The 26218-nt window shown below is 40.7% G+C and overlaps 1 protein-coding gene across 1 annotated transcript in view; it reads left to right on the top strand.

Moving 5' to 3' along the window:
* Positions 1–26218, top strand: part of LOC124501822 (uncharacterized) — a 36551-nt gene that overhangs the window by 9003 nt on the left and 1330 nt on the right. Inside the window, 6 exon segments of the mRNA XM_047066305.1 lie at positions 23502–23570; positions 23807–24028; positions 24031–24230; positions 24232–25300; positions 25303–25952; positions 25954–26185. Coding sequence (XP_046922261.1) covers positions 23502–23570; positions 23807–24028; positions 24031–24230; positions 24232–25300; positions 25303–25952; positions 25954–26185 — 2442 coding nt within the window.

Genomic DNA, 26218 nt, shown 5'->3' with positions numbered 1-26218 from the left:
AGCCCCGCGTCAGGCTCTGGGCTGATGGCTCGGAGCCTGGAGCCTGTTTCCGATTCTGTGTCTCCCTCTCTCTCTGCTCCTCCCCCGTTCATGCTCTGTCTCTCTCTGTCCCAAAAATAAACGTTGAAAAAAAAAATTTTTTTTTTAAATTATAATTATTTACACAATCAGAAAACTGACTAACTGCCTTTATAAAGTCAAGGGAGAGACAAACTTCCTGCTCTCACCTCCAGAAGCAAAGAGATGGTTATAATTCTGACACATTCTAAAAAGTGTCTAGAAAATGCAGCCTCCAGATATTGGAATGAGTCTGGATCTCACAGGTGTATCACTGCTAGCCTAGCAGCCTCTATTTGTCCCATAAAATTACAGAGTTTAACATCAAATTCCTGAAATTATAAGCAAAACAAAAATAAAGTGGCCAATTATTTGGTTTTTATCTCCAAGTACCAGATAGGCAGGAAGTTCAGGAAAGCCTTGACTGTCTTCCAGAGAGAGTCTTAAGAGAATAGAGAACACGCCCTGGTTGCACCTTCACTAGCTGAACAAGTCCACAAGGTAGGGTTGTGATGATTTTCAACTTCAAACATTAGTGGTACAAGGAGAAGAAATCTGAAGCAGGCATTAAACAACCGCAATGGTAAAGTCTGTAAAGATACATTTTAAAGTTAAAAGAACATATGGCCAAACTAAATCAACTGCTAGTGTGATGAAAAACATGCCTGTGTATGCAAGTACACAGTCCCCATCCCTGGAACCAAAACTTGGCAATGATTCTCAATGTATGGGTTAAAAAAAAAGTGGGCACCTGGGTGGTTCAGTAGGTTAAGCATCCAACTCTTGGTTTCTACTCAGAATTTAATGATCTCATGATTCCTGATCTCATGATTCCTGATTTCAAACCCCACATTGGGCTCCGCCCCTGATTTTTTTTTTCCTGCTTCTTTCTTACCTCAGATCTCTGCACTTTCTCCATTTACTTCAAAAACTACTTCTCAGGCTCTTTGGCCCTTTTTCAGGCTGGCTGTCAGGACTCTGACAAGAGGGGGGAAAGGCAGGCTAGCTGCAGGGTTCCTAAGCCCTATCAGTGCAGAACCCGATGAGGGGCTTGAACTCACAAAATTCTGAGATCATGACCTGAGCCAAAACCAAGAATCAGATGCTTAATAGACTGAGCCACCCAGGTGCACTTCTGAGTAATTATTTTTGACGTAAATGGATCAAGCACCCCAATCAAAAAAACAAATTGGAAAAATGGATAAAAGGAAAAAAATAGGATTCAAGTATAATCTGTTTACAAAAGATTCATTTTGGATCTAAGGACATACCTGAGATGAAAATAAAAGGATGGAAAAGATATTGCCTGCAAATAGTAACCAAAGAGAGATTAAAGGGAGCTATCATAAATCAGTGATTTGAAGAGATATTTGCACATTCACATTCATAGCAATGTTAGTCACTAATAACCCAAAAGTGGAAGCAACCCAACTTCCAATGGATGAATGGAAAGGTAAAAGATGTTATACACCTACAATGCAATATTATTTATCCTTAAAGAGAAAGGAAATGCTGATATATGCTATAACATGGATGAGTCTTAAAAACATTATGCTAAGTGATATAAGCCCATCACAAAAGGACAAATATAGGATTCCAATTGTATAAGTACTTATAAATGTTACCCAGAAATGTCAAATTCATAGGGCTAGAAATGAGAAGGATGCCTACCAGGAGATGGGGGAGGAGGAAAGGAGAAGTTATTATTTGGTGTATATGGAGTTTCAGTCTGAGAAGATGAAAAAGTTCTGGAGATTCACAGTGGGTAGAATGTTTTCCTCACCCTGAAAGGAAACACCCATTGCCCCCAGCCTCAGGCAACCACCAGTCTACTACTTGGTCTCTCAGTGGAGTTGCCTCTTGTGAATATTTCATATAAATGGAGTCACACAATGTGTGGTCCCTTGGGACTAGCTAGCTTCACTTAATGTTTTCCGGGTTCATCTGTGTTGGTTACAGCTTATATCAGTGCTTCATTTCTTTTTATTGTCAAACAGTACTCCATTGTGGGCTAAGGCCCTTGTTCATTCATCAGTGGATGGACCTTTGGGTTGTGTCCACTATGATTTCAAATATTCACATGGGTGAATGACATTGCCATTCTCATGATTATAAAACTGAACATGCTGTTTTCAGTGACAACAAGATATTTCATGGAACAGTTTGAGAAGCAGTATCTTAGTAGGAGCCAGTATGCCTGGATCTAAATTCCCAATTCTGCTGGTGATGAGCTATATGACCTTGAGCAAACTACCTAAAACTTCCGTGTCTCAGTCTTTGCATCTGTAAAATGAAGGTAATAACAGCACCTACTGGGGCACCTGGGTGGCTCAGTCGGTTCAGCGTCCGGCTCTTGATTTCGGCTCAGGACATGATCTCAGGGTCATGTGATTGAGCCCCACATCAGGCTCTGCGTGGACAGCGAGGAGCCCGCTTGGGATTCTCTCTCTTTCCCCTCTCTCTCTCTCTCTCTCTCTCTCTCCCCCTCTCTCTCTCCCTACCTGACCTTCCCCACAATCTCTCTCTCTCTCAAAACAAAGAACCTTAAAAAAGTGATCTCCAAATAAATAATAATAGTATCTACCTGGGATGTTGGGAAGATTAAATTAGGTAGATAATAATAGTATCTACCTGGGATGTTGGGAAGATTAAATTAGGTAGATAATAATAGTATCTACCTGGGATGTTGGGAAGATTAAATTAGGAAAAAATACATGAACAACTTAGAAGGGTACACGGCACATAGCTCTAAGTGTCTGCATTTAGCATGATTACTGTTGCTGTATTTTGCATTCCAATACAACGTGATAGTTTAGGCAGGTGGCATGCCAGTAGAAGTGGTCCCCTATACAAATTACACTGAAGTTATTCTTCACTCCACCGCAAGTGGCAGCAAATGGGGAGCATGAGGCCCAGAATCTCTCCTCAGTACTTCACACAACTTTCGCCAATGCCACTAGCCAACGGTACTTTTTTTCCACTTATAATACTTTTAACTAACTTCCTTTCTATACTACTCAGTGGACAATGCTCACAGACTACAGTACAAACAGCACCTCCTAGATTGAGTAATAAATCCTTTACATGACCATCAGAGGCAAGGGAAAGCCACTGACATGGAAATAATGGAGTCTTGCTAAACCAAAGTTCCTCAATCATTTCATGTCCGTACTGTTTACGTTAGGCTGCTTTAGCAGGTACTCTGATGAAGAGATTAAGGCTTTGTGGTAAAAGCATATCAGAAAAGCTGTCCCCAGAGCTTTGCAGTTGGTAAAGTGCTATAAATCTATAAATCCCAGTTCTGGCTGCGTAAGGAAGAAAGACAAATTTAGAGTGCCAAACACTAAGATCAAGGTCTAAGGAAGCAACATAGTCAGTTTTGCTATTGGGTGGGCAGGGATCACAGCAGAGAAAATGACTGCAGATTAAGATTCTAAAATTCTCAGGGCAAATTTTAGAAAGGTCCAGCTGTTGATCTGAGAATCCATTGTATCATGGAGAGAAAGGTCAACATGTTTATTAGTCTTTACCTTCTACAGCCTTGTTTTATAAACTGTGGAACTTGATCCATTCAAAGGTTATGTAATCAGGTTAGTGTTTTCCCCCTCTGCTGTAGTCAGTTTTGCTATTGTGGTGGTTGGTTTAGGTTTTATAGTCTGTAGGTTAAACATCACAGTCTAGCTTCCATTAATGTTATACCACATCGTATATAGTTTAGGAAAATTACAATAGTTTACTTCCATTTCTTCTTTCCTAGACAGATCCTTCCTGGGTCGGTGGGATTATAGTTTTCATTAAGTTTAGGAAGATTTTGGCCATTTTTTTTTCCTGTCCCTTTCCCCTGCCTCTTTGGGCAATTGTGTATTTCCCCCTTCAAGTTTTCTCCCAGGTTTCCAATATTAAACTTCAGTCTTTTGTTTTGTGATGTCTAATATGTGTTTATTCCTGTCCATCGTATTGTTCATGTCTAACATAATTTACATCTCTGTAAGTGCTATTTGGTTTTTAAAACAATAGCTTCTATGCCTCTAGTTATCTTTTCATGCTTTGTTGGGAGATATAGTTAAGTTACTTACAAACAGTTGGATCCTTTAATCTTGCTCTTACGAATTATTGGATGAATCCAGAGTGGTGATCAGCCTAAGGCAAATTATGAGTTTTTCTATCCTAGCTAATGTGAATAGATACTGTCCCTCGTGCTGTGGGAGCACCAGGCAGTGTTTCCTCTACTCTTTTCAGATTTTTTTTCCCTTGATGACTTCCTTCCACGTATGCATTGGTTGTTACTCTGCTGAATAGCCAAAGGGGACCCTCTGCAGAGGTCCAGGGTTCTTTCTCTGTTCTGCTTTCTCCTCTCCTGTATGCTGACCTGTCATCTCTATCTGCCTTGAATTCACCAGACTCAGTTTTGTCACCTTGACTCAAGGAGTCTGGTGGAGTCTATCTAAATAATTGATGTCTCCTGTGTCGTAGCCTGAAAACTCTCTCAAGGCAGTGAGCTTGGGCATGTGTAGGCTAATGTGTTTTGTTTTCAGGGATCATTGTCCTTCATTGTCTGAAGTTCTGTGTCTTGAAAATCATGTTAAAATTGTAATTTGTCTGTTTTGTTTTTGCTTGCTTTAGGTAGGAAGATCAATCAGTACTGCAAACTCGTTTGAAAGTTGCTGCTTCAACAGCTGGTATCTGGAAAGTGTAAGCATCCTTCAGTCTAGTTAAAATTACACACAGCAGAACGTTTATTATGCACCCCAAAAGGAGGTTTCCAATGTTGAAGTTACAGCACTTTGAAAAGTCTGGAATAGTCAGCAAAACACTTCTTGGTAGTTGGAAAATTTTCCCATAATCATATTTGTTCTCTTTCTCGTTTTACAAATCTTACAATCACAGATTTGAAGACTGTTAGAGAGATACCACCCTCAACCTGGTTCATTCATGTCACCTAATTCTTTGAACCCAGCTTGCATCTAGATTAAGTAAATAACGTGCCCATGCTTAACCTTAGCATTCTTATCTAACATTGTTTAGCATTTACAGAATAAATGAAGAGTCAACTGGTCAGAGAGCCTGCCTGGGATTCTCTCTCTGCCGCTCTCTCTCCCTCACTCTCCCTTTTCACACACCCTCTCTCTTTCTCTCAAAATAAATAAAGTTCAAAAAAGCCAGAGGCCTCAGATTTTGACCGATGAACTGTATGGAAGGAGAGACCCTTCCCTAAGATGGGTGACACTGAACAAGGATCAAGTGAGGGCAGTGACCAGGCACTTGATTTTCATCTTGCTGAGTGCTTTTGAAACATGCAAATGTTGAAACCAAAGCAGATGGATATATAGATCTGGAACTTGATGGTAATTACTGGACTAGAGATGTAGATTTGTGAGTCAACTGTGGATAGTGGACAGTTGAAACTGTGGACTTGAATGAAATTACCTAGGGAAATATATTAACGGATACAGATACATGTAAATCAAATATTAACAGTAATTGTTTCTCGGTTGCCAGAAGTATTCTATGTACCTTTTTCTTTACCTGTGTCAATTTTATTTATTTATCTATTTATTTATTTATTTATTTATTTAGTGTGTGTGTGTGTGTGTGTGTGTGTGTGTGTCAAGTTTTCATTTAAATTCTGGTTAACACACAGTGCGATATTGGTTTCAGGAGTAGAATTTAGTGATTCATCAGTTACATACTACACCCAGTGCTCATCACAAGTGCCCTCCTTAATACCCATCCCTCATTTAGTCCATCCCTTGGTTTGCCTCCCCTAGTTTTTAAAAAATAATCAGCATATCAGGGTGCTTGGGTGGCTCAGTTGGTTAAGCGTCTGACTCTTGATTTCGGCTCAGGTCACATTCTCATGGTTTGTGGGATCAAGCCCCATGTTGGAGTTTGTGGTGACAGTATGGAGCCTGCTTGGGATTCTCTCTCCCCCTCTGCCCCTCCCCCACTTGTGCATGCTCTCTCTCAAAATAAATTTTAAAAATAAGTAAATAAACATTTAAAAGCGAAATCATAGAGACTTTTTAAAAGAACGGATTTTATCAAAAATATCCATTGTATATATAAACCACATCTTCTTTACCCATTCATCAGTTGATGGACATTTGGGCTCTTTCCATAATATGGCAATTGTTGATAGTGCTGCTATACACGTTGGGGTACATGTGCCCCTATGAATCAGCACTCCTGTATCCCTTGGATAAATGCCTAGTAGTGCAATTCCTGGGTTGTAGGGTAATTCTGTTTTTAATTTTTTGAGGAACTTCCACACTGTTTTCCAGAGCAGCTGTACCAACCGTGCATTCCCACCGACAGTGCAAGAGAGTTCCCATTTCTGCACATCCTCACCAACATCTGTTGTTTCCTGAGTTGTTAATTTTATCTACTCTGACCGGTGTGAGGTGGTATCTCAATGTGGTTTTGATTTGTATTTCCCTGATGATGAGCGACGTTGAACATCCTTTCATGTGCCTGTTGGCCATCTGGATGTCTTCTTTGGAAAAGTGTCTATTCATGTCTTCTGCCCATTTCCTCCCTGGATTGTTTTTCAGGTGTTGAGTTTGGTAAATTCTTTATAGAATATGGATACTAATCCTTTATCCCTCCCCGCTACCCACCCCGCCGCCACCCCCCCTGCTACCCACCCCCACCCCCACCCCCCCCATACCCCCTCCCCCGCCTCCCCGATACCCCCCTGATACCCTCCCCTCGGGTCATGTTTTGGTTGCATGACAAGGAGTTAGAAATGAGCCAGAGACCATTTGCAGGTAAGAAGACTTAGACATTTAGGATTAAAGGAAGAAAGGAGAAACAGAATGTTAAGAAGGTTAGATTTCTCAAAGTATTTTGATATCTTTCGTGATCTGAGGAAGTGGAGATTACTGACCTTACACAGATTGACATTTTGGGAGAAAATTTCATGATGCTTGATTCGCTCTTGGAGTAACGTGAACAGAAGTTCTCAAACCTGCATATTCTCTCAGTTGGAACCAGATGTATATCTTAATGTTCACTTCCATCAGAACTTGTATAAGAGAAAGAATGGGAGTCTGGTTAAACAAAACTACGTCCAGGACCTGAAAAGGGTCATTCTGTTTCCTAATAGTGTAGCACTCTAAAACTACAGGAATAGGGGGGAAGGAAGCCCTATTGTGCCTATTCTGCCCTAATGTCAGAAAACATTAACACTTTGATTTTGTGAAGACTTCAGTGCAGCAGAGAGTTTTGAAGCAATAAAAGAAGTATATATAGGGGATAAAATAAAAGAGAAGAGTTGAGTTTTTGGATGGTTAGTATGGTTGTACTGAGAACCAAGCTAAGAATCACTGTATTTAATACTAATACTCTAAGGCTGAAAATCGAAGTTCTCCTTTTCAAATAGCAATAAAGATATTTTAAAGAATCTTCCCTGTGGTCCTCAGAAAGTAGACATGTGGTAGAAGAAAATCTATCTGTATTAAAACACACCGACATCTAATCTACAGACATAATTCAATATTCTGATTCTCCCTTTGAATCTTTCTGTAAATGTTACCACTTTTTGAGACTATCATAATCTGGAGGAATATTTCTTCTCATGGTGCTTATGGCAATGAATACATTGTAGTTGTCTAAGGGAAAGGACAAGTGGAATAGTATAAGTTTAAAAAGGCCTTCAAATTTTTCTTATTCTTTACTTTTTCCAGAAGATAGGATCGCTTTGGCTTTCCCCCCTTATTTTGCAAATGAAATGACACATAAATTTTGTATGTTTTTTCGTGTATGATTCCCAGCACTTTTTTCTCTGCACTTGAACAAATATGCATTTTGATTTAGGTCAACCATGCATTTAGTGGACAAACTTGTCGTATAAGCTCAACTGTTCTCTGGAAGGTGATGAGTAGATAGGCTGCCGATATAACGTGAATAGCTAGGTTACAGATCCAGGTCCTTTCTAGTACCAACTTGTCTCTTGACAGTCACAGCACTGAATATTATCTGCAATTGGACAAAAATGTTTCAACTGATGCATCTGTCCCCTGGAGAACTAATTTACAAAAGCAGCTCCTATATGGATTATTACGTGTTTGTCCTTATATCTTTGAAGGCACCCTCAAACCTATTCTGTGAATATGATTTCCAACACGGACTCTGTCCTGCCTCCAGAGCATCCAGATGACCTCATTGCCAACTCCTTAACATGTTTTCTCGGGTGGCTACACGGCACCATACCTGTTCTGTGGGCCTGGCAAGTGCACTTAATTGGTTTCAGGTGTCAGCTTGTAGAAAGTCACTGAAAAGCAAAGCCAGTGAGGACCACTTCCCACGGCAATAGAAATGATTAAGTTTGCTGAAGAAGTTAACTTGAAGGTTGGCAACTGCATTTTAGAAAGCTAGCATCAGATAAATCAGGCTAAAAGTAATCTCAGTCAAATTAATCTTTAGCAAGTAGCTACATTTTAAAAGTTTGCTATTAATGTATATTTACCTAATGACACTGTATCTCTATCCCCCTTTGGGTTTCCATTTATACCACTTGATTAAGTGGGCAATTATTTCCTAAGCATCTGTTAAGAGAACCAGACATTAGTCAGCGGTTTGAGAAATCTGAAGTTGTCTAAGATGTCATTCTTTAAGTAGACAGTAGCTTTGACAGGGATATGATGGCTTTTTACATACGGCTTTAAGCATTATCATCAGAACCACCACCACTACCATCATCGTTATCTTTATCATAGCTGCTATCATTCATTCATTTGTTTTAGAATTATCTATGGCATACCTAGTATGTGCCAAACACTTCTCACAATGCTAGGGATATAGCAAAGAACAAGATGCACTATATTAATGACACCATGATGTTTCTATTCTGGAGGGCTGAGAAGGATAGAATAAACATTTAAACACATTATATATTCTTAAATAGCTTGATATATTACTATAGATAGATGATTAAATATGACTTGTGATATACCTAAAATGATAGTGCTGTGAAGAAAAAGAAAGGGGAGGGAATGGATAGAAGGGATATGTAATGTTATTTGAGTGAGTGGTCAGGAAGGATCATTTGAGATAAGACTTGAAGGTAGACACAGAGTGACCTAGGTTAAGTGTGTTGAGGAGGAACATTCCAAGTAGTTCATTTCATGTGAATTTTATTGTCAGTAAGAGTTTTGTTGGAAGAATTGGTTTTAATTCTTACATTTAAAAATTACATTATTACTCCATTTGTTCAGAGAAAACAAAAAAAGGCTCAGAAAGATGCATCTTTGCAATCTCACAGCTATTCAGTGGTAGAGGTGGATTCAGCCTATTAGTACAATGTATTTTAGGCATTTTTTTTTTCCAGAGGAAGGGAAATCATATTTGGCTTGCATAATTAGGTGAAATTCCCAAAAGAAGAGACATTAGAGCTGGATGTTGAATGATGGACAGTGCCTATAAGCGGAGGCATGCGAAAGGGATTGGATGGGAAAGAATCAGGATGGAAGGTGATGTGAAGGTTGAAGCATATGAAGCGTCTGTGCCAAATGGTTATCAGAGCAGTATGGGGTTGTGTTCTTTCTCAAAAGGGATCAAGCTGGCTGAGGAAACTGGAGCTTGGCAAGAGACAAGTGTTATGCTCAATTTTGATTTGCATTTTGATTATTTGGATAGTACTAGGACACTAAAGGACTTTGTGTAATAAAGTGACAGAAGTAAAACCATGTTTTATAAATATTGCCTCGGTAAGAGAATCTAAGGTGGATGGAAAGGGGAGAATTCTATTAGGAGCTCATTAAGTCTGCAGTTCCTAAACAGACTAGTAGATGCCGTGGGCATTGATGAGTCATCTTAAAGGAGCCACACATTCTTATGTGAATCACTTTATGAACAGAAAAAAAATTTTTATTTTTACTCAAATGTGTTTTACCATTTTAAAAATGGTATATTTAAATTTTTTTTAATGTTTATTTATTTATACACCCACTTCTTAACAATAAAGTAGGCTTGCAAAAATAAAAAGTTATTAAGAAAATCATAAGGGAGAAAAAATGCATTTACAGTATTAAACTAAAAAAAATCTGTGTATAAGTGGACTTGCACAGTTCAAATATGAATGGAGATTCTAACCAAAATGCAAGAGAGATAGGGGTGTTGGATAACAAACATTAAGAAGCATAGAAAAGAGGTATAGAGTGAGTCATTAAAAAATAGAGCACCTGGTTGAGTGTCCGACTTTGGTTCAGGTCATAATCTCAGAGTTCATGGGTTAGAGCTGACAGTGGGGACCCTGCTTTGGATTCTCTGTTTCTCTCTCTCACCGCCCCTCCCTTGCTCATTCGTTCTCTTTCTCTCTCTCTCTCTCTCCTCAAAAATAAATAATAAATAAATAAATAAATAAATAAATAAATAAATAATATAGAATTGACCTCTGCTGGATTTGGTTCTGAAAGACAAAGCAGTTGATCTGAGAAAGGGAAAAACAAGAACAAAATACCTTTCACACACGTTCTCTTCTTACATTTATTTAGGGTGTAGTTCTTTACATCCAAAGTATTTATGGCAGAATTGGAAGCCAATATCACTATATGAAAATGTGCTCAATGTTTTAATCTGTGAGTCACAGGAACCCATTTATAATTTACTAAATGTTTGCTATCCTATTTATCTTTGTTTAAAGCAGAGCTGCTCTGAAGCTTGTTGAGTGATCTGTGCACAACTAGTGAGCTGGATACCTTTACATTTTGTTTCATTTGTCTTAAAAAAAAAAACTTATTGAGTTTTGAATAAAGAAGTCTTGGTTGGGAAGGAGGAAGGGAAGCTGGGAGATGGCATAGGAAGAAAGAAATGAGAGATTCAGTGTTTTATAAACTTCATTGCAAAGAAAATCTGGCGTTCATTTCAAGCCAGTGTGGTGTTTGCTTTGCTTTGGTGAGTTATGCTCACACATTTCTAGTCAACAGGGTAGAACACACATCATCTGAAAAATGAAAAGCTTTATTCGATGTATTGTGAGAGATGCTCACAATATCCTTCTGCATCCATCTTCCCTCCTTGCCAATATTAGGCCTGCTGCCTAGCGAGAGGATGCTATCAACCATTGATATCGAAGCACTCATTTAATTTAGTTACTGCATCCTGTTAACTTTTATGAGTGGTGGGGGAGCCGTTTAAAAAAGACCTGCTGTGTTGACAGATGTGCCCTGCTCTGCAGCATGGGGCATTTTGAATGATTTCCCATCTCTACTCTTTTCCCCCCACTATCCAGTGAGAAAAGTAGTCCACAGTGCTTGGGAAATATTTGTATCTAAATCTTTATTGTAGGTTCCATTGTAGTAAGAAAAAAAATGTAAGTGGGTGTGTTTATTTCCATAATTATTTTGTAGAGTACTTTGGCTATTGTCCTAGGGTTTATAGTCGATGCATTTTAATGCCATCTACATTTTGGACAGCAGGCATCAGGCTCTGTTGGTTTAGCTCTTAGAGAAATAAGATTCCCCCCCCCAAAAGATAGCCATTTATAATATATAAATGAGCTACTGAAGAGGAAAAGGATCCTAATAAGCTTTCAAACTGTGTGCCATGCAGTGAATCATTCCTTTATGAATACATTTCTTTTGGAGCATGTATAATTATGAAACTTTTTTAATTTTTTCTATCTCAGTAGGAACTGGGAAGTAACAGCCCTCCACAGAGAAACTGGAAGGGAATTGCTATTGCCCTGCTGGTGATTTTAGTTGTATGCTTACTCATCGAGTATGTCAGTCATCCTCTTAACCCCAGGTAATCTGTCTTTATTCCTCTCTTATGATGGTATTGTGGATGATAATTTCACATTCAAATGCCTTAAGAGGGTAGCCATATGTGGCATCTTAAGACACGTTAGCACTGGTTGGAATAAAAAAATGCATAACCAGACATTTTGCAAATGGCACAGTAATTTTGTGGCTCAAATATCATGTAAGGTATTTTTGGGAAACTGAAATGTAAAACATACGTTGAGAATGCCAAGGAGATTTTTGGTCTCCATCACTACTTAGAGACTTATGTTTGTCAGTTAATAAATGCGGGGGACATTTGACTTCTATTGTGGGCCGAAGATGAGGGAGTGGAGCCTGGAGGTGCCCATATGTAGGTGATACCTCAACTATAATGATGGCGGTGAGGGAGGACTTGAGAGACAATGAGGGTTTGATGAAAAGAAAATGAGCTAAGCCCCTAAGTGCTTCTTTCTTCTGTTCCTTTCTTTCCTTGTAGTTTTATATTCCCAGTTTCCCCTTGTCTAAAGAACATTGCCAAATTGCCCTTGCAGTGATCTTTAAATTGTGTCCTTTACATTAAAGAGCTTAACACTAATATATAAATTATCAGAAGGCTTAATTCCTCTTTGGGGATTATTTCAGTACCCAGAAGTTTTACTGCTCTTTAGCAGGTGCTGATATTGGAAGACAGAGACAAGCTGCTGACTTCTAAAACTCCCCAAAATGTCTTCCAGGAGCAAATCCATTTGGCATGCTACTACAACCGGCCCGCCTAGCTTCCTCAAAGACCAGACACCCATATATTGCTCCAGATGATAAAAAAAAATAGTCATTTTCTGGGGGTAGGATTGAACTAGTCCAAAAATCAACTTATAGAATGAAGTTACAGCCTGTTGTTGAATATTATGTATTTGCACTTCAGTTCTTGCCCCAGTTGTGTTATTTACAAGCCCTTAAACATATTGGACTTATTTTCTCATGTACAAAATGTGATTAACAGTAACAGCTCTCGGGGCGCCTGGGTGGCTTGTCAGTTAAGCGTCAGACTTCGGCTCAGGTCATGATCTCACAGTTTGTGGGTTCGAGCCCCGCATCGGGCTCTGTGCTGACAGCTCAGAGCCTGGAGCCTGCTTCGGATTCTGTGTCTCTCTCTCTCTGCGCCTGCCCCACTTGCACTTTGTATCTCTCTCTCTCTCAAAACTAAAAACATTAAAAAAAAAAAAACACCCTGATAGATTCCTTTAAAAAGAAAAGAAAAAGATAATTATGCACGTCAATTCTGTATGAATTATTTTTCAGCTATTGTATTTTATTAGAACCTCAAATATCCATGATAAAATATAAGTGCCCACTTTCTTTTCTAAACTACATTGTATAACAATTATTTATATGTCACTGTATGACTTTAAATATTTTGTTATATTTTCTCTTTGAAATATAAATTTTGGAAATATGATAGCCTGGCCTCTAAAAATGGGGGGGAGCACATCACATTCTGATCCTTCAGAAGCAAAGTTTCTTTAAAAGAGGGAGTTGCAAAAAAAAAAAGAAAAGGGGCGCCTGGGTGGCGCAGTCGGTTAAGCGTCCGACTTCAGCTCAGGTCACCATCTCGCGGTCCGTGAGTTCAAGCCCCGCGTCGGGCTCTGGGCTGATGGCTCAGAGCCTGGGGCCTGCTTCCGATTCTGTGTCTCCCTCTCTCTCTGCCCCTCCCCCGTTCATGCTCTGTTTCTCTCTGTCCCAAAAATAAATAAACGTTAAAAAAAAAAATTAAAAGAGGGAGTTGCATTCAACTGCTTATCCAACTGGGGGGAAGAAAGAAGAAAGAGTTCAGCATACATTTGCCCCCTGTGTTTGTAGAAGTGAGTATTTTAATATGCAATTATTTGCCAGGGACTTTATCATCAAGTTCTTTGTGTTTGAACAGTAACTTAAGATCTCCCATTCTAGAGTTCACTCACTATGTGTAAGAGGAGACTCTGTCAAAACAAATGAACAAAACAAACAAATAAAAACCTTAACTAAATAGCCTTTTAAACTAAATAATATCCCAATTTATGCCTTTGTTCATAAAAATGAAAATTTAGTTGGAACAATTTCAGTGAATATTCATTGCTTTGGCCTGTTTTCACCAATATTTCTCTTGTTCTAAGCTTGTTCTGGTAAGTGTAAGGTCTAGTTGAATAAACGCTAGAAAAACTGGCATCCTTAAAATGAGACTTGGGAAACATCGTTATTTATACGGAAGACTTCCTTAAATCTGTGCATTACAGTTTGCACTTTGCATATGGCATAGAAGATCTGTGATCCTAGATTCACAGCTCACCTTGCTTCTGCTGGGACATCATCTGTAATTATGTAACCTTAGGGGAACAAGGCCAGTAAGAATACTTTTTTACATAGGTTATGATTCAACATTTAGGAATTCTAGTTGCTCCAATTACCTTTTCTCTCCCAATCACATTCACTATCTTTATTCTCTGACCTAAAGCCTGGTGTTAAGAACAATTTTAATTTTATTACAATGTAATTCTTGGGGCGCCTGGCTGACTCAGTCAACAGAACGTGTGATTCTTGATCTCAGGGTTGTGAGTTCAAGCCCCATGTTGGGCATGAGCCTGCTGAGAAAAAAAATGAAATTCACGTTTGAAACTATCCATTTTAAAGTGAACAATCCAGGTCACCTGGGTGGCTCAGTTGGTGTCTGACTCTTGGTTTCGGCTCAGGTCATGATCTCACAGTTCGTGGGATCGAGCCCCGTGTTGGGCCCTGCACTGACAGCATAGAGCCTTTTGGGAATCTCTCTCTCTCCTTCTCTCTCTGCCCCAACCCCGCTCACTCTTTCTCTCTCAAAATAAACAAACATTAAAAAAAATAATAAAGCGAATGATCTATTTACTGTGAAAGGCATTTAATACATTCACAGTGTGTGCAACCACTGCTTCTATCAAAGTGCAAAATATTTGTATCAGCCCAAAAGGAAACCTTATGCCTGCTAAACAGTTACTCCCCATTTTCCTCTTCTATCTCCTGGCAGTCGCCAATTTGCTCTTGGTCTCTACAGATTTACCTATTGTGAACATTTCATGTAGTGTGACCAAAAAATAATGTGATGTTTTGACTTAACATAATGTTTTAGAGATTCACCCACATTGTCAGATATTAGTAATTCATTCTTGTTTATGGCTGAATAGTATTTCATTGTACGTGTGAACCACAATTTGTTCATCCGTGTGTCCACTGATGGAAATTTGGGTTATTTTCGCCTTTTGGCTACTGGGAATAGTGCAGCCATCAACGCATGTGTACATGTATTTTTTGACTCCTATTTTTCCATTTTTAGGGGTATATAACTAAGAATAGAATTACAGGATCATATGGTAATTCTCTGTTTAATTATTCGAGGGAGGAACTACCAAACTGGATTTGGATCATGATAATTCTAACTTTATAGAGTGAATCAATAAGTGTTCTCTCCTCTTCTGGAAGAAAGAGAAGAGAAACTCTTTTGGAAGAGTTTGAGAAGCATTGATGTTAATTTTTTTAATGTTTTGTAGAATTCACAAGTGAAGCCATCTGCTCCTGTATATTATTGCGAAGTTTTTCATTGCTGATTCAATTTCTTTACTTGTTTTAAATCCATACAGAGTTTCTATTTCCTTTTGAGTCAGTCTGGTAGTTTGTGTGTTTCTAGTAATGTGCTCATTTTATCAGGTTATCTGTTGGCATACAATCAATTGTTCACTGTATTCTGTCACAGTCCTTTTCATTTTTGTAAAATTGGTAGTAATGCTCCCAGTTTCCTATCTGACATTATTTGCATGTTATTTTTTTCTTTGTCATACAAATGTTTGTCAGTTTTTTTTATATATATATGAAATTTATTGACAAATTGGTTTCCATACAACACCCAGTGCTCATCCCAAAAGGTGCCCTCCTCAATACCCATCACCCACCCTCCCCTCCCTCCCACCCCCCATCAACCCTCAGTTTGTTCTCAGTTTTTAACAGTCTCTTATGCTTTGGCTCTCTCCCACTCTAACCTCTTTTTTTTTTTTTCCTTCCCCTCCCCCATGGGTTCCTGTTAAGTTTCTCAGGATCCACATAAGAGTGAAACCATATGGTATCTGTCTTTCTCTGTATGGCTTATTTCACTTAGCATTACACTCTCCAGTTCCATCCACGTTGCTACAAAAGGCCATATTTCATTTTTTCTCATTGCCACATAGTATTCCATTGTGTATATATACCACAATTTCTTTATCCATTCATCAGTTGATGGACATTTAGGCTCTTTCCATAATTTGGCTATTGTTGAGAGTGCTGCTATGAACATTGGGGTACAAGTGCCCCTATGCATCAGTACTCCTGTATCCCTTGGATAAATTCCTAGCAGTGCTATTGCTGGGTCATAGGGTAGGTCTATTTTTAATTTTCTGAGGAACCTCCACACTGCTTTCCAGAGCGGCTGCACCAATTTGCATTCCCACCAACAATGCAAGAGGGTTCCCATTTCTCCACATCCTCTCCAGCATCTATAGTCTCCTGATTTGTTCATTTTGGCCACTCTGACTGGCGTGAGGTGATACCTGAGTGTGGTTTTGATTTGTATTTCCCTGATAAGGAGCGACGCTGAACATCTTTTCATGTGCCTGTTGGCCATCTGGATGTCTTCTTTAGAGAAGTGTCTATTCATGTTTTCTGCCCATTTCTTCACTGGGTTATTTGTTTTTCGGGTGTGGAGTTTGGTGAGCTCTTTATAGATTTTAGATACTAGCCCTTTGTCCGATATGTCATTTTGCAAATATCTTGTCCCATTCCGTTGGTTGCCTTTTAGTTTTGTTGGTTGTTTCCTTTGCTGTGCAGAAGCTTTTTATCTTCATAAGGTCCCAGTAATTCACTTTTGCTTTTAATTCCCTTGCCTTTGGGGATGTGTCGAGTAAGAGATTGCTACGGCTGAGGTCAGAGAGGTCTTTTCCTGCTTTCTCCTCTAAGGTTCTGATGGTTTCCTGTCTCACATTTAGGTCCTTTATCCATTTTGAGTTTATTTTTGTAAATGGTGTGAGAAAGTGGTCTAGTTTCAACCTTCTGCATGTTGCTGTCCAGTTCTCCCAGCACCATTTGTTAAAGAGGCTGTCTTTTTTCCACTGGATGTTCTTTCCTGCTTTGTCAAAGATGAGTTGGCCATACGTTTGTGGGTCTAGTTCTGGGGTTTCTATTCTATTCCATTGGTCTGTCTGTCTGTTTTTGTGCCAAAATGTTTGTCAGTTTTGTTCATCTTTTTTTATTTTGTTGGTTCTCTCCATTGTTTTGCGTTTTGTTTTTTGTTTTTGTGGGGTTTTTTTTTTTGCCACTTCTTTATGTGTAAAGTTAGGTCACTGATTTAAATTTCTCTTTTAATGGAGATGTTTATAGCTATAAATAATCCTTTTGAGAAGTGTTTTCACTGCATCCCATTAAGTATTGGTATATTGCATTCTCATTTTCATTTGTTCCAAAGTATTTCCTAATTTCCCTTGTGATTTCTTCCTTAAATATTTCTTCTCAAGAATGTGTTAATTTCCTTATATAGGTTATTTTTCCAGTTTTCTTTCTGCTATAGATTTCTAGTTTAATTCTACTGCACTCCGAGAAGACACTTTGAATGATTTCAATACTTTTAAACTTATTGAGACTTGTTTTGTGGTCTAAAATATGGCATATCTTGGAGAGTATTCCATGTACTTGAAAATAATGTATTGAAAGAATGTATGTTTATATATATATATATATATATATATGATTTATGTAACACACACATAGATATAAAATATCTCCTAATTAATAGTGTTGTTCAAGTCCTGTATTTTCTTATTAATCTTCAGTCTAAACATTGTATACATTCTTGAAAGTGGGCTATTGAAATCTCTACCTTTGAAGACCTATTTCTTCATTCATTTCTGCTGACATTTGATTCGTATAATTTGCAATTCTGTTATTTGGTTCAGGTATCATAATTCTTGTTATAACTTTTGGGTACAACAGTTTCCAATATATAACGTCTTTATTTGCCTCAACAATTTTTGACTTAGTTTATTTTTTGTGATAATAGCAGGGTCACCTCTGTTCTCTTTCGTTTACTATTTCTATGGAATATCTTTATCCATCCATTCACCCTCAACCTATTTGTGTCTTTGGATCTAAAAGAAGTATAAAAAAATTTTTTTAATTCAATTCTGCTGTTCTCTGCCTTTTGTGTAGAGAATTTAATTCATTTACATTTAAAGCAATTGCAGTAAAGGAATTACTTCTCTCATTTTACCATTTATTTTCTCCATGTATTTTATCTTTTGTGTTTCTCAGGTCCTCCAATACTGCCTTCTTTTGTCTTTAATTGATTTTTGTGCTTTACTCTTTTAAATTTTTTTTTTTTTTAGATTTTCTAATGGTTACCTTGGGTATTACTATAAATATGTTAAATTTCTAAGAATTATTTTGAATTGATGCCAACTCAACATCAATAGCTTTCATAAACTCTACTTTTATATGGCTTTGCCCTTATATTGGTTTTGTTGCAGATTACATCTTTTATAAATTGTGCACCCTTTAACGTAGACTTTAGTTATTTCTTCATGCATTTGTCTTTTAAATAATATAAGAAATATTGACATTCCAAACCAAACATACAATAATTTTGGCTTTTATATTTAACTATGTAGTTACCTTTACTAGAGTTATTTTTTAACCTGACTTCAAGTTACTGCTGTCCTTTTTTACTTCATCCTAAAGGAATCCCTTTAACATTTCCTGGAGGCCAAATATACTTGTCATGATCTCTCAGATTTTGTTAATCTTGGGAGATTTTAGTCTCTCTCACAATTTTGAAAGATAGTTTTGTAGGATACAGATTCTTTGGTTGACAGCTTTTTTTCTTTCAGCACTTTCATAATGCTATTTCATTCCTTTCTGGTGACATAGTTTTTGATAGGAAATCTGCTGTTAAACCCATTGAAGATCCCCTACATGTAATTTGATTCTCTCTTGCTGCTTCCAAGATTGTATATTTGTCCTTAATTTTGGCAATTTGACTAATATGTCTCAGCCTGGATCTCTCTGTGTTTACCCTTTTTGGAGTTTTTTAAACTTCGAGCATATCAATGCATGTATTTTGTCAAGTTTGGCAGATATTTGGCCATTATTTCTTCAAGTATTCTTTCTGTTCTTTTTTCCTCTCCCTTCTGGACTCCCTTTGCTCATAGGTTGACATGCTTAATGGAATTCCACATGTCTCTTGGGTTTTATTTTTATATTTCCTTCTTTGTGTTCCTCAGGCTAGATTATTTCAATGAACCTAAATTCCAGTTCACTGATTCTTTATTTTGTTTCCTCATATCTACTATTTGAACCCTCTAGTAAGTTTAATTTCCATTGTGGTACATTTCAGCTTTAGAATGTTTGTGGATTAAAAAGTTCTTTCTCTTGGGGCGCCTGGGTGGCTCAGTCAGTTGGGCATCCGACTTTGGCTCAGATCATGATCTCATGGCTTGTGAGTTTGAGCCCCGTGTCGGGCTCTGTGCTGACAGCTCAGAGCCTGGAGCCTGCTTCAGATTCTGTGTCTCCCTCTCTCTCTGCCCTTCCCCAGCTCATGCTCTCTCTCTCAAAAATAAACATTAACAAAATTTTTTTTAATTTCTTTCTCTTTAATAATATTCATATATATATATACACACACACACACACATACACACATTGTTCTCTTGGTTTCATTTAGCTCTTTGTCCATAGTTTCCTTTAGTTCTGTGAGTATTTTTTTTAAAATTTTTTTTTTTTTTTTCAACGTTTATTTATTTTTGGGACAGAGAGAGACAGAGCATGAACGGGGGAGGGGCAGAGAGAGAGGGAGACACAGCATCGGAAACAGGCTCCAGGCTCCGAGCCATCAGCCCAGAGCCTGACGCGGGGCTCGAACTCACGCACCGCGAGATCGTGACCTGGCTGAAGTCGGACGCTTAACCGACTGCGCCACCCAGGCGCCCCAAGTTCTGTGAGTATTTTTAAGATAATTGATTTAAAGTCTGTCTAATAAGTAACTTGTCTGTGCTTTTCGGGGGCAGTTTCTGTTAATCTCTTCTGTGAGATGACCATAATATCTTGATTCTTTTCATGATTTAAATTTTGTATCAAAAACTGTACATTTTGTTTTCAATAATGTGGAGCACTGTTTTTTTAAGTTTATTCATTTTTGAGAGAGAGAGAGAGAGACAGAGCATGAGTGGGGGAGGACAAAGAGAGAGGGAGACACAAATCTGAAGCAGGCTCCAGGCTCTAAGCTGTCAGCATAGAGCCCAACATGGGGCTTGACCCACAACCTGTGAGATCAGGACCTGAACTGAACCCTGAAGGTTAACCAACTCAGCCACCCAGCCACCCCTGGAACACTAGAGATATGATTCTTTCCACTCTTCAGAGTTATATTTTTGTTATGTTCTGTAGCTATTTTTGTGGTTGTTTAATTGACTTTTCTTATGTATTTTGAAAAGTCAGTATTCTCTATCATACGTGGTCTCTGAGGTTTCTATTCCTTTAGCTTGTGTTCAGCTAGTGTTTTTACAAAGGATTCCTTGAATGCTAGGAGCCAAATACACTCTCCCATTCTTTTCAGATTACTTCTGTAATCTGGGGCAATTATTCAGTACTTATTTATAGCTCTGCATTCGCCTTCATTTCTATTTGTATTAAGCCTAGAGTTTAGCTGGAGGCAAAAACTTAGGGTCTTCTCAGGTCTTTTTTTGAATATGCATCCTGCTCTGGGCACGCATGTGGTTTTCTGAATTTCCCAGTATATGTAGACACTTCGAATGCCTAATTTCTCAAAGGAAAGCTCTTCCCAGCTTTCCTTCTCAAGACTGAATGCTATATTTTAGGCCTTAACTGTATCTCTTTTCCCAGGCAGCTGGGTTTGTTCATTTGCCTTATAATGTTTTTGAGAATATCCACTGATTTTCTGTGCTGAGTTTTCTGGGTCAGGTAAGAAAAATAAATACCCCAGGTCAGTCAGTCCTTTAGGTAACCCCAGGCAGGTCAGAGCAGACTAAGAGAGTTTTGAGAAAAGATCTCGGCTTCCTCCAGAAGCCAGAGACCAGGGTCCCATACTCTATATTCAGACTGTTAAAGATCACCACTGAGCCGGGGAGGGGATTGGAGTAATGCCAAATAAAAATGCCACAATATTTTTCTACCGTTTTTAAGTTACCTTTTTCTTGATTCAGTATTTGCTAGATTGTTGTGAACCTTTGACTCTTTTCCCGTGTTCTGACATAGCTTATTCTGACAGTTTTGCTTGTTTTTTTTGTTTTGTTTTAATGTTTTTGTGAGGAAACAGCCTCTTAGAGCTGCCTACTCCTCCATGTTTGCTGATATCACTTTGATGACAAATTCTGCTGGTGCAGTTTTCATGTGCATTGGCCTCTGCTGATTAACCTGAGTCCCTTAGTATAGTTGAAGCCTTCAAGCATAGGGTTTCCATCTTTACCACCTACACAATTCCCTACACTTATTATACCAGGAAATGTTGACCAGTGACAAGTTTATCTGGTTATTCCCTCTTGCATTACATATTAGAGAACATAAGAGAAGTATTTTGTGAAAGTTCAAGAAGACAAGATACGATAGAGCACAGTCATTAGGTCTAATGATATCACCAAATTAAAAAGAAAATCCACAACAGTAGAGACCTAGAATATTATTTTACTATAAACTTAGCAGTTTGAAATGTAGGTTAAAATAAATTTAATAAAATCCATAATGAAGTATACACAGTAGAGTTTAGTGTAGGACATTCTAACAGATTATTGTGGACCCAAAAAATACTTTTTGGGCTTTTGAATTCTGTCAACATTTACTGGATTAGATAATAAAATTTAATTGCTGAGATTTTTTTCTAAAATGTTGGTTAATTCACTTAAAATGGCAATGATAAAACTATACATGTAAATATACATAACATGTTATAAAAATAGCTATGTTTTTCAGAACAAACCAAAAATACAACAGCATTATTTTATATTTTTTGCAAATTTGTTTAATGCCTGGATGAAAGACATCAGGATTTTCAGATGTGCCCTTTGTTAATTCTTTTGCAGGAGGTTGTTTTGGTTGACATATATGAAGAATCGGGTCGCTCCCGCTGGTCGGCATGAGGCTGTCGTCTTTGGAGGGACGTGGAATCCCCTCATCGGTTTTGGAGGGACGTGGAATCCCCTCAAAGGTCTAAGCTAGCTTTCAGTTTTGCTTCCATGGAGTTGGAAGACTTTCTAGGGGCCCTCTGTTTGTCTGTTTTTGTGTTTCTCTGTTTTGTTCTGTGGACTTACTGGACAGACGTTATGGGACAGACTCAGACTACTCCTCTAAGTATTATGATTGATCACTTTAAGGATGTGAGGGGAAGAGCCAACAACCTCAGTGTGGAAGTCCGAAAGGGTCGGTGCCAGTTTTTTTGTTCTAGCGAGTGGCCAACTTTCAATGTCGGATGGCCACCAGAGGGGACCTTCGACCTCCCTACCATCCACCGAGTCAGGAGTATCATCTCTCGGCCTAAGACGGGCCATCTTGATCAGCTCCCTTACATTATCACTTGGCAGGACCTTGTAGAAGACCCACCCTCTTGGCTTAAGCCCTTCCTAGCTCCGCTCCCTCCGGAGCCAAAACCCATTCTTGCTTTGCAGGGGACAAAGAAGAAGAAAAGTCTTACCCAGCCTTCAGCACCCCTCTACCCTGTCCTACAGGGGGGTACTGAAGAAGAATTAATTTTTCCTCCTCCATATAACCCCTCTAGGATGCCGGAAGAACACCATCCTCCCCCTCTGGGGGAGGCAGACGCTGTTCTGAGAGCAGCGGGAGGTGGAAACGCTCCAGTGGGAAGCCCGCCCTTTACCAGACAAAGGGCTCAGAGGGAGCAATCCGCCTCCGCCGCCGACTCCACTCTTCTGCCCCTGCGAGCCACCGGACCCCCAGACGCGGAGGGGAATCAGCCCCATCACTATTGGCCTTCCGCCACTAGTGACCTCTACGATTGGAAAGCTCAGAATCCTAAGTTTTCCGAGAAACCGGCAGGGCTTATTGATTTATTAGACTCTGTTCTTTATACCCATCAGCCCACGTGGGACGATTGCCAGCAGCTTTTGCAGGTCCTGTTCACGACTGAAGAAAGAGAAAGAATCCTCAATGGGGCCCGAAAACTAGTTCCGGGCGCAGACGGGAATCCCACCACCAACCAGGCTCAGATAGATGCCTCCTTCCCCTTAACTCGGCCCCAGTGGGATTTCAACACGGCAGAAGGTAAGGAGAGGCTCCGGGTCTACCGCCAGACTCTAATGGGGGGTCTCCGAATGGCTGCTAGAAAGCCAACCAATTTGGCCAAGGTAGGAAATGTACAACAGGGAAAAGATGAATCTCCGGCTGCCTTTTTAGAACAGATCATGGAGGCATTCTGTACCTATACCCCCATGGATCCAGAGGTTCCGGAAAGCAAGGCAGCTGTTATCATGGCCTTTGTAAACCAATCGGCCATAGACATTAGGAGAAAATTACAGAAAATAGATAGACTAGGGGAAAAAAGTCTGCAGGACTTACTGGTGGTAGCCGAAAAGGTATATAATAACCGGGAGCCTCCCGAGGACAAGCAGGCTCGCGCCATGGCGGCTGCCAGCAGTAAGCAGACTCGAGACCTGGCCAGAATACTACTAGCTACCACTGCTGACTCCCCGGAGGAACGAGACCGCCGTCTCCGGCAGCTGGCAGACGACGCAAGAAAAGGTAAAGGAACCACCAAGGGGGGGAAGCAGAGGCTGCAGAAGGATCAGTGCGCATACTGCAAGGAGATAGGGCATTGGGCCCGAGATTGTCCAAAAGGGGCCGGCGGGAAGGGAAGCAAGACTGATCGAGTAAAAGTCCTAGAGCTAGATGAACTAAGTGATTAGGGGAGTTGGGGTTCGGACCCTCTCCCCAAACACAGGGTAACTCTTAAAGTGGAGGGGACCCCTGTTGACTTCCTTGTCGACACCGGAGCACAACATTCGGTCCTCCCGGAGCACAACATTCGGTCCTCCGCACGCCACAAGGAAAACTAGCCAGCAAGAAGTCCTGGGTACAAGGGGCAACTGGTATGAGCCAGTATTCATGGACTACCAGAAGAACAGTAGATTTGGGAACGGGCCGGGTATCCCACTCCTTTATGGTAATACCAGAATGCCCCTACCCGCTGTTAGGACGGGACTTACCAAGATTGGAGCTCAGATAACTTTCAGACAAGGGGGGCCTCAGGTTACCGATGGCAAGGGCCACCCCATCCAGGTACTGACCATGAAACTGGAGGATGAATACCGCCTCCACCAGGAGGCGCTCCTGAGAGAGGATAATACAGACAGATGGCTACAAGAATTCCCCTCGATTTGGGCAGATACCGGTGGTGGTGGAGGGGATAGGACTAGCTGCGCACAGGACCCCGGTCCTGGTAGAGCTCAAGCCAGGAGAGAGTCCGGTAAGGATCAAACAATGCCCCATGTCTCAGGAGGCCCGGAAGGGGATCCAGCCACACATCCGGAGACTACAAAGCCTAGGGGTACTAGTTCCTTGCCAGTCTCCCTGGAACACCCCCCTACTGCCGGTCAAAAAGCCTCACACAAATGACTACCGACCGGTACAAGACCTCCGGGAAGTAAATAAGAGGGTCGCGGACATACACCCAACTGTTCCCAACCCGTATACTCTCTTGAGCTCCTTGGTGCCCTCCAGGGTCTGGTATACTGTACTAGACTTAAAGGATGCCTTCTTCAGTCTGCCGCTGGCACCCCAGAGCCAACCCTTGTTCGCCTTCGAGTGGCATGATCCGGAGGAGGGCTACAGTGGGCAACTCACCTGGACACGGCTACCTCAGGGATTCAAAAATTCACCCACCATCTTCGACGAGGCACTACACGAGGACCTGGGTGAGTACAGAAGGGAGCACCCTGGCCTCACCCTTCTACAGTATGTAGATGACATCCTGATTGCTGCCGACATGGCCAAAGACTGTGAGCGAGGGACCCAGGACCTGCTGGCTACCCTGGGGGCCTTAGGGTACCGGGCACCCGTGAAGAAGGCTCAGATATGCAGGGAGAGGGTAAGTTACCTGGGGTATATCCTGGAGGGCGGACAGCGGCGGTTATCAGATGCCAGAAAAGAAACTGTCCTAAAGATCCCTACTCCCACCTCCTGAAGAGAAGTGAGGGAATTCCTAGGATCAGCCGGCTACTGCCGCCTCTGGGTTCCAGGTTTTGCTGAGATCGCCAGGCCCCTATATGAAGCTACCAAAGAGGGGAAAACATTTAAATGGACTGAAAAAGAAGAAATTGCCTTTAATCAGTTAAAAAAGGCCCTCCTAAGTGCCCCAGCCCTGGGCCTACCAGACATTACGAAACCCTTCCACCTCTTTGTAGACGAACATAAGGGAATAGCAAAAGGGGTTCTAACTCAAGCCTTAGGCCCCTGGAACTGCCCAGTGGCTTACCTAAGAAATTAAACCCAGTGGCTGCCGGCTGGCCGCCATGCCTAAGAATTACTGCGGCAACAGCACTCCTAGTCAAGGATGCAGACAAGCTGACCCTAGGACAGGAGATCTGGATCACGACCCCACACGCCATTGAAGGGGTCCTGGAACAGCCTCCTGATAGATGGATGAGCAACACACGTGTGACTCATTACCAGAGCCTCCTATTCAACCCTCCACGAGTGCGGTTCCGCCCCAGTGCAGCCCTCAATCCTGCAACCCTGCTGCCCGACCCTGACCTAGGTGCTCCACTACATGACTGTGCGGGAATCCTGGAACAAGTACATGGATTCCGGACGGACCTGACCAACCGGCCCCTCCCCGATGCCGAGGCTACTTGGTTCACTGATGGCAACAGCTTTGTGCAAGACGGACACAGGTATGCGGGTGCAGTGGTGGTCACCGAAACGGACACCGTATGGGCGGAGGCTCTACCCTCCGGAACGTCAGCCCAGCGAGCAGAGCTCATAGCCCTCACCAAGGCGCTGATGCTGGGAGCTGGAAAAAGGCTTAACATCTACACAGACAGCCGTTATGCATTTGCCACAGCTCATATTCATGGGGCAATTTATCAGGAGAGGGGGTTACTGACGGTAGAAGGACGGACTATAAAAAAATAAGCAGGAGATACTTAACCTGCTTACGGCCTTATGGCTTCCTGCCAAGCTAGCCATTATCCACTGCCAAGGGCACCAAAAAGCTGATAACCCAGTAGCTAGAGGTAATCGAAAGGCTGACCAGGCAGCCAAGGCAGTCACCCTTACTCCAGTCCCCACCATGACCATACACTACCGGACCCGGGAGACCCAGTTTTACCAGACCAGCCCAAATACTCCCAGGAGGAGTTACAGCGGATCAAGAAACTCCCCATGGCCCA

This window comes from Lynx rufus, unplaced genomic scaffold (assembly GCF_022079265.1).
Source record: "Lynx rufus isolate CCGP_SWC_20201006 ecotype Redwood Valley unplaced genomic scaffold, mLynRuf1.p SCAF_7, whole genome shotgun sequence".
Lineage (NCBI taxonomy): Eukaryota > Metazoa > Chordata > Mammalia > Carnivora > Felidae > Lynx > Lynx rufus.
The sequence above is the reverse complement of the archived record's forward strand: the minus strand, read 5'-3'. Positions and strand labels throughout refer to the sequence as shown.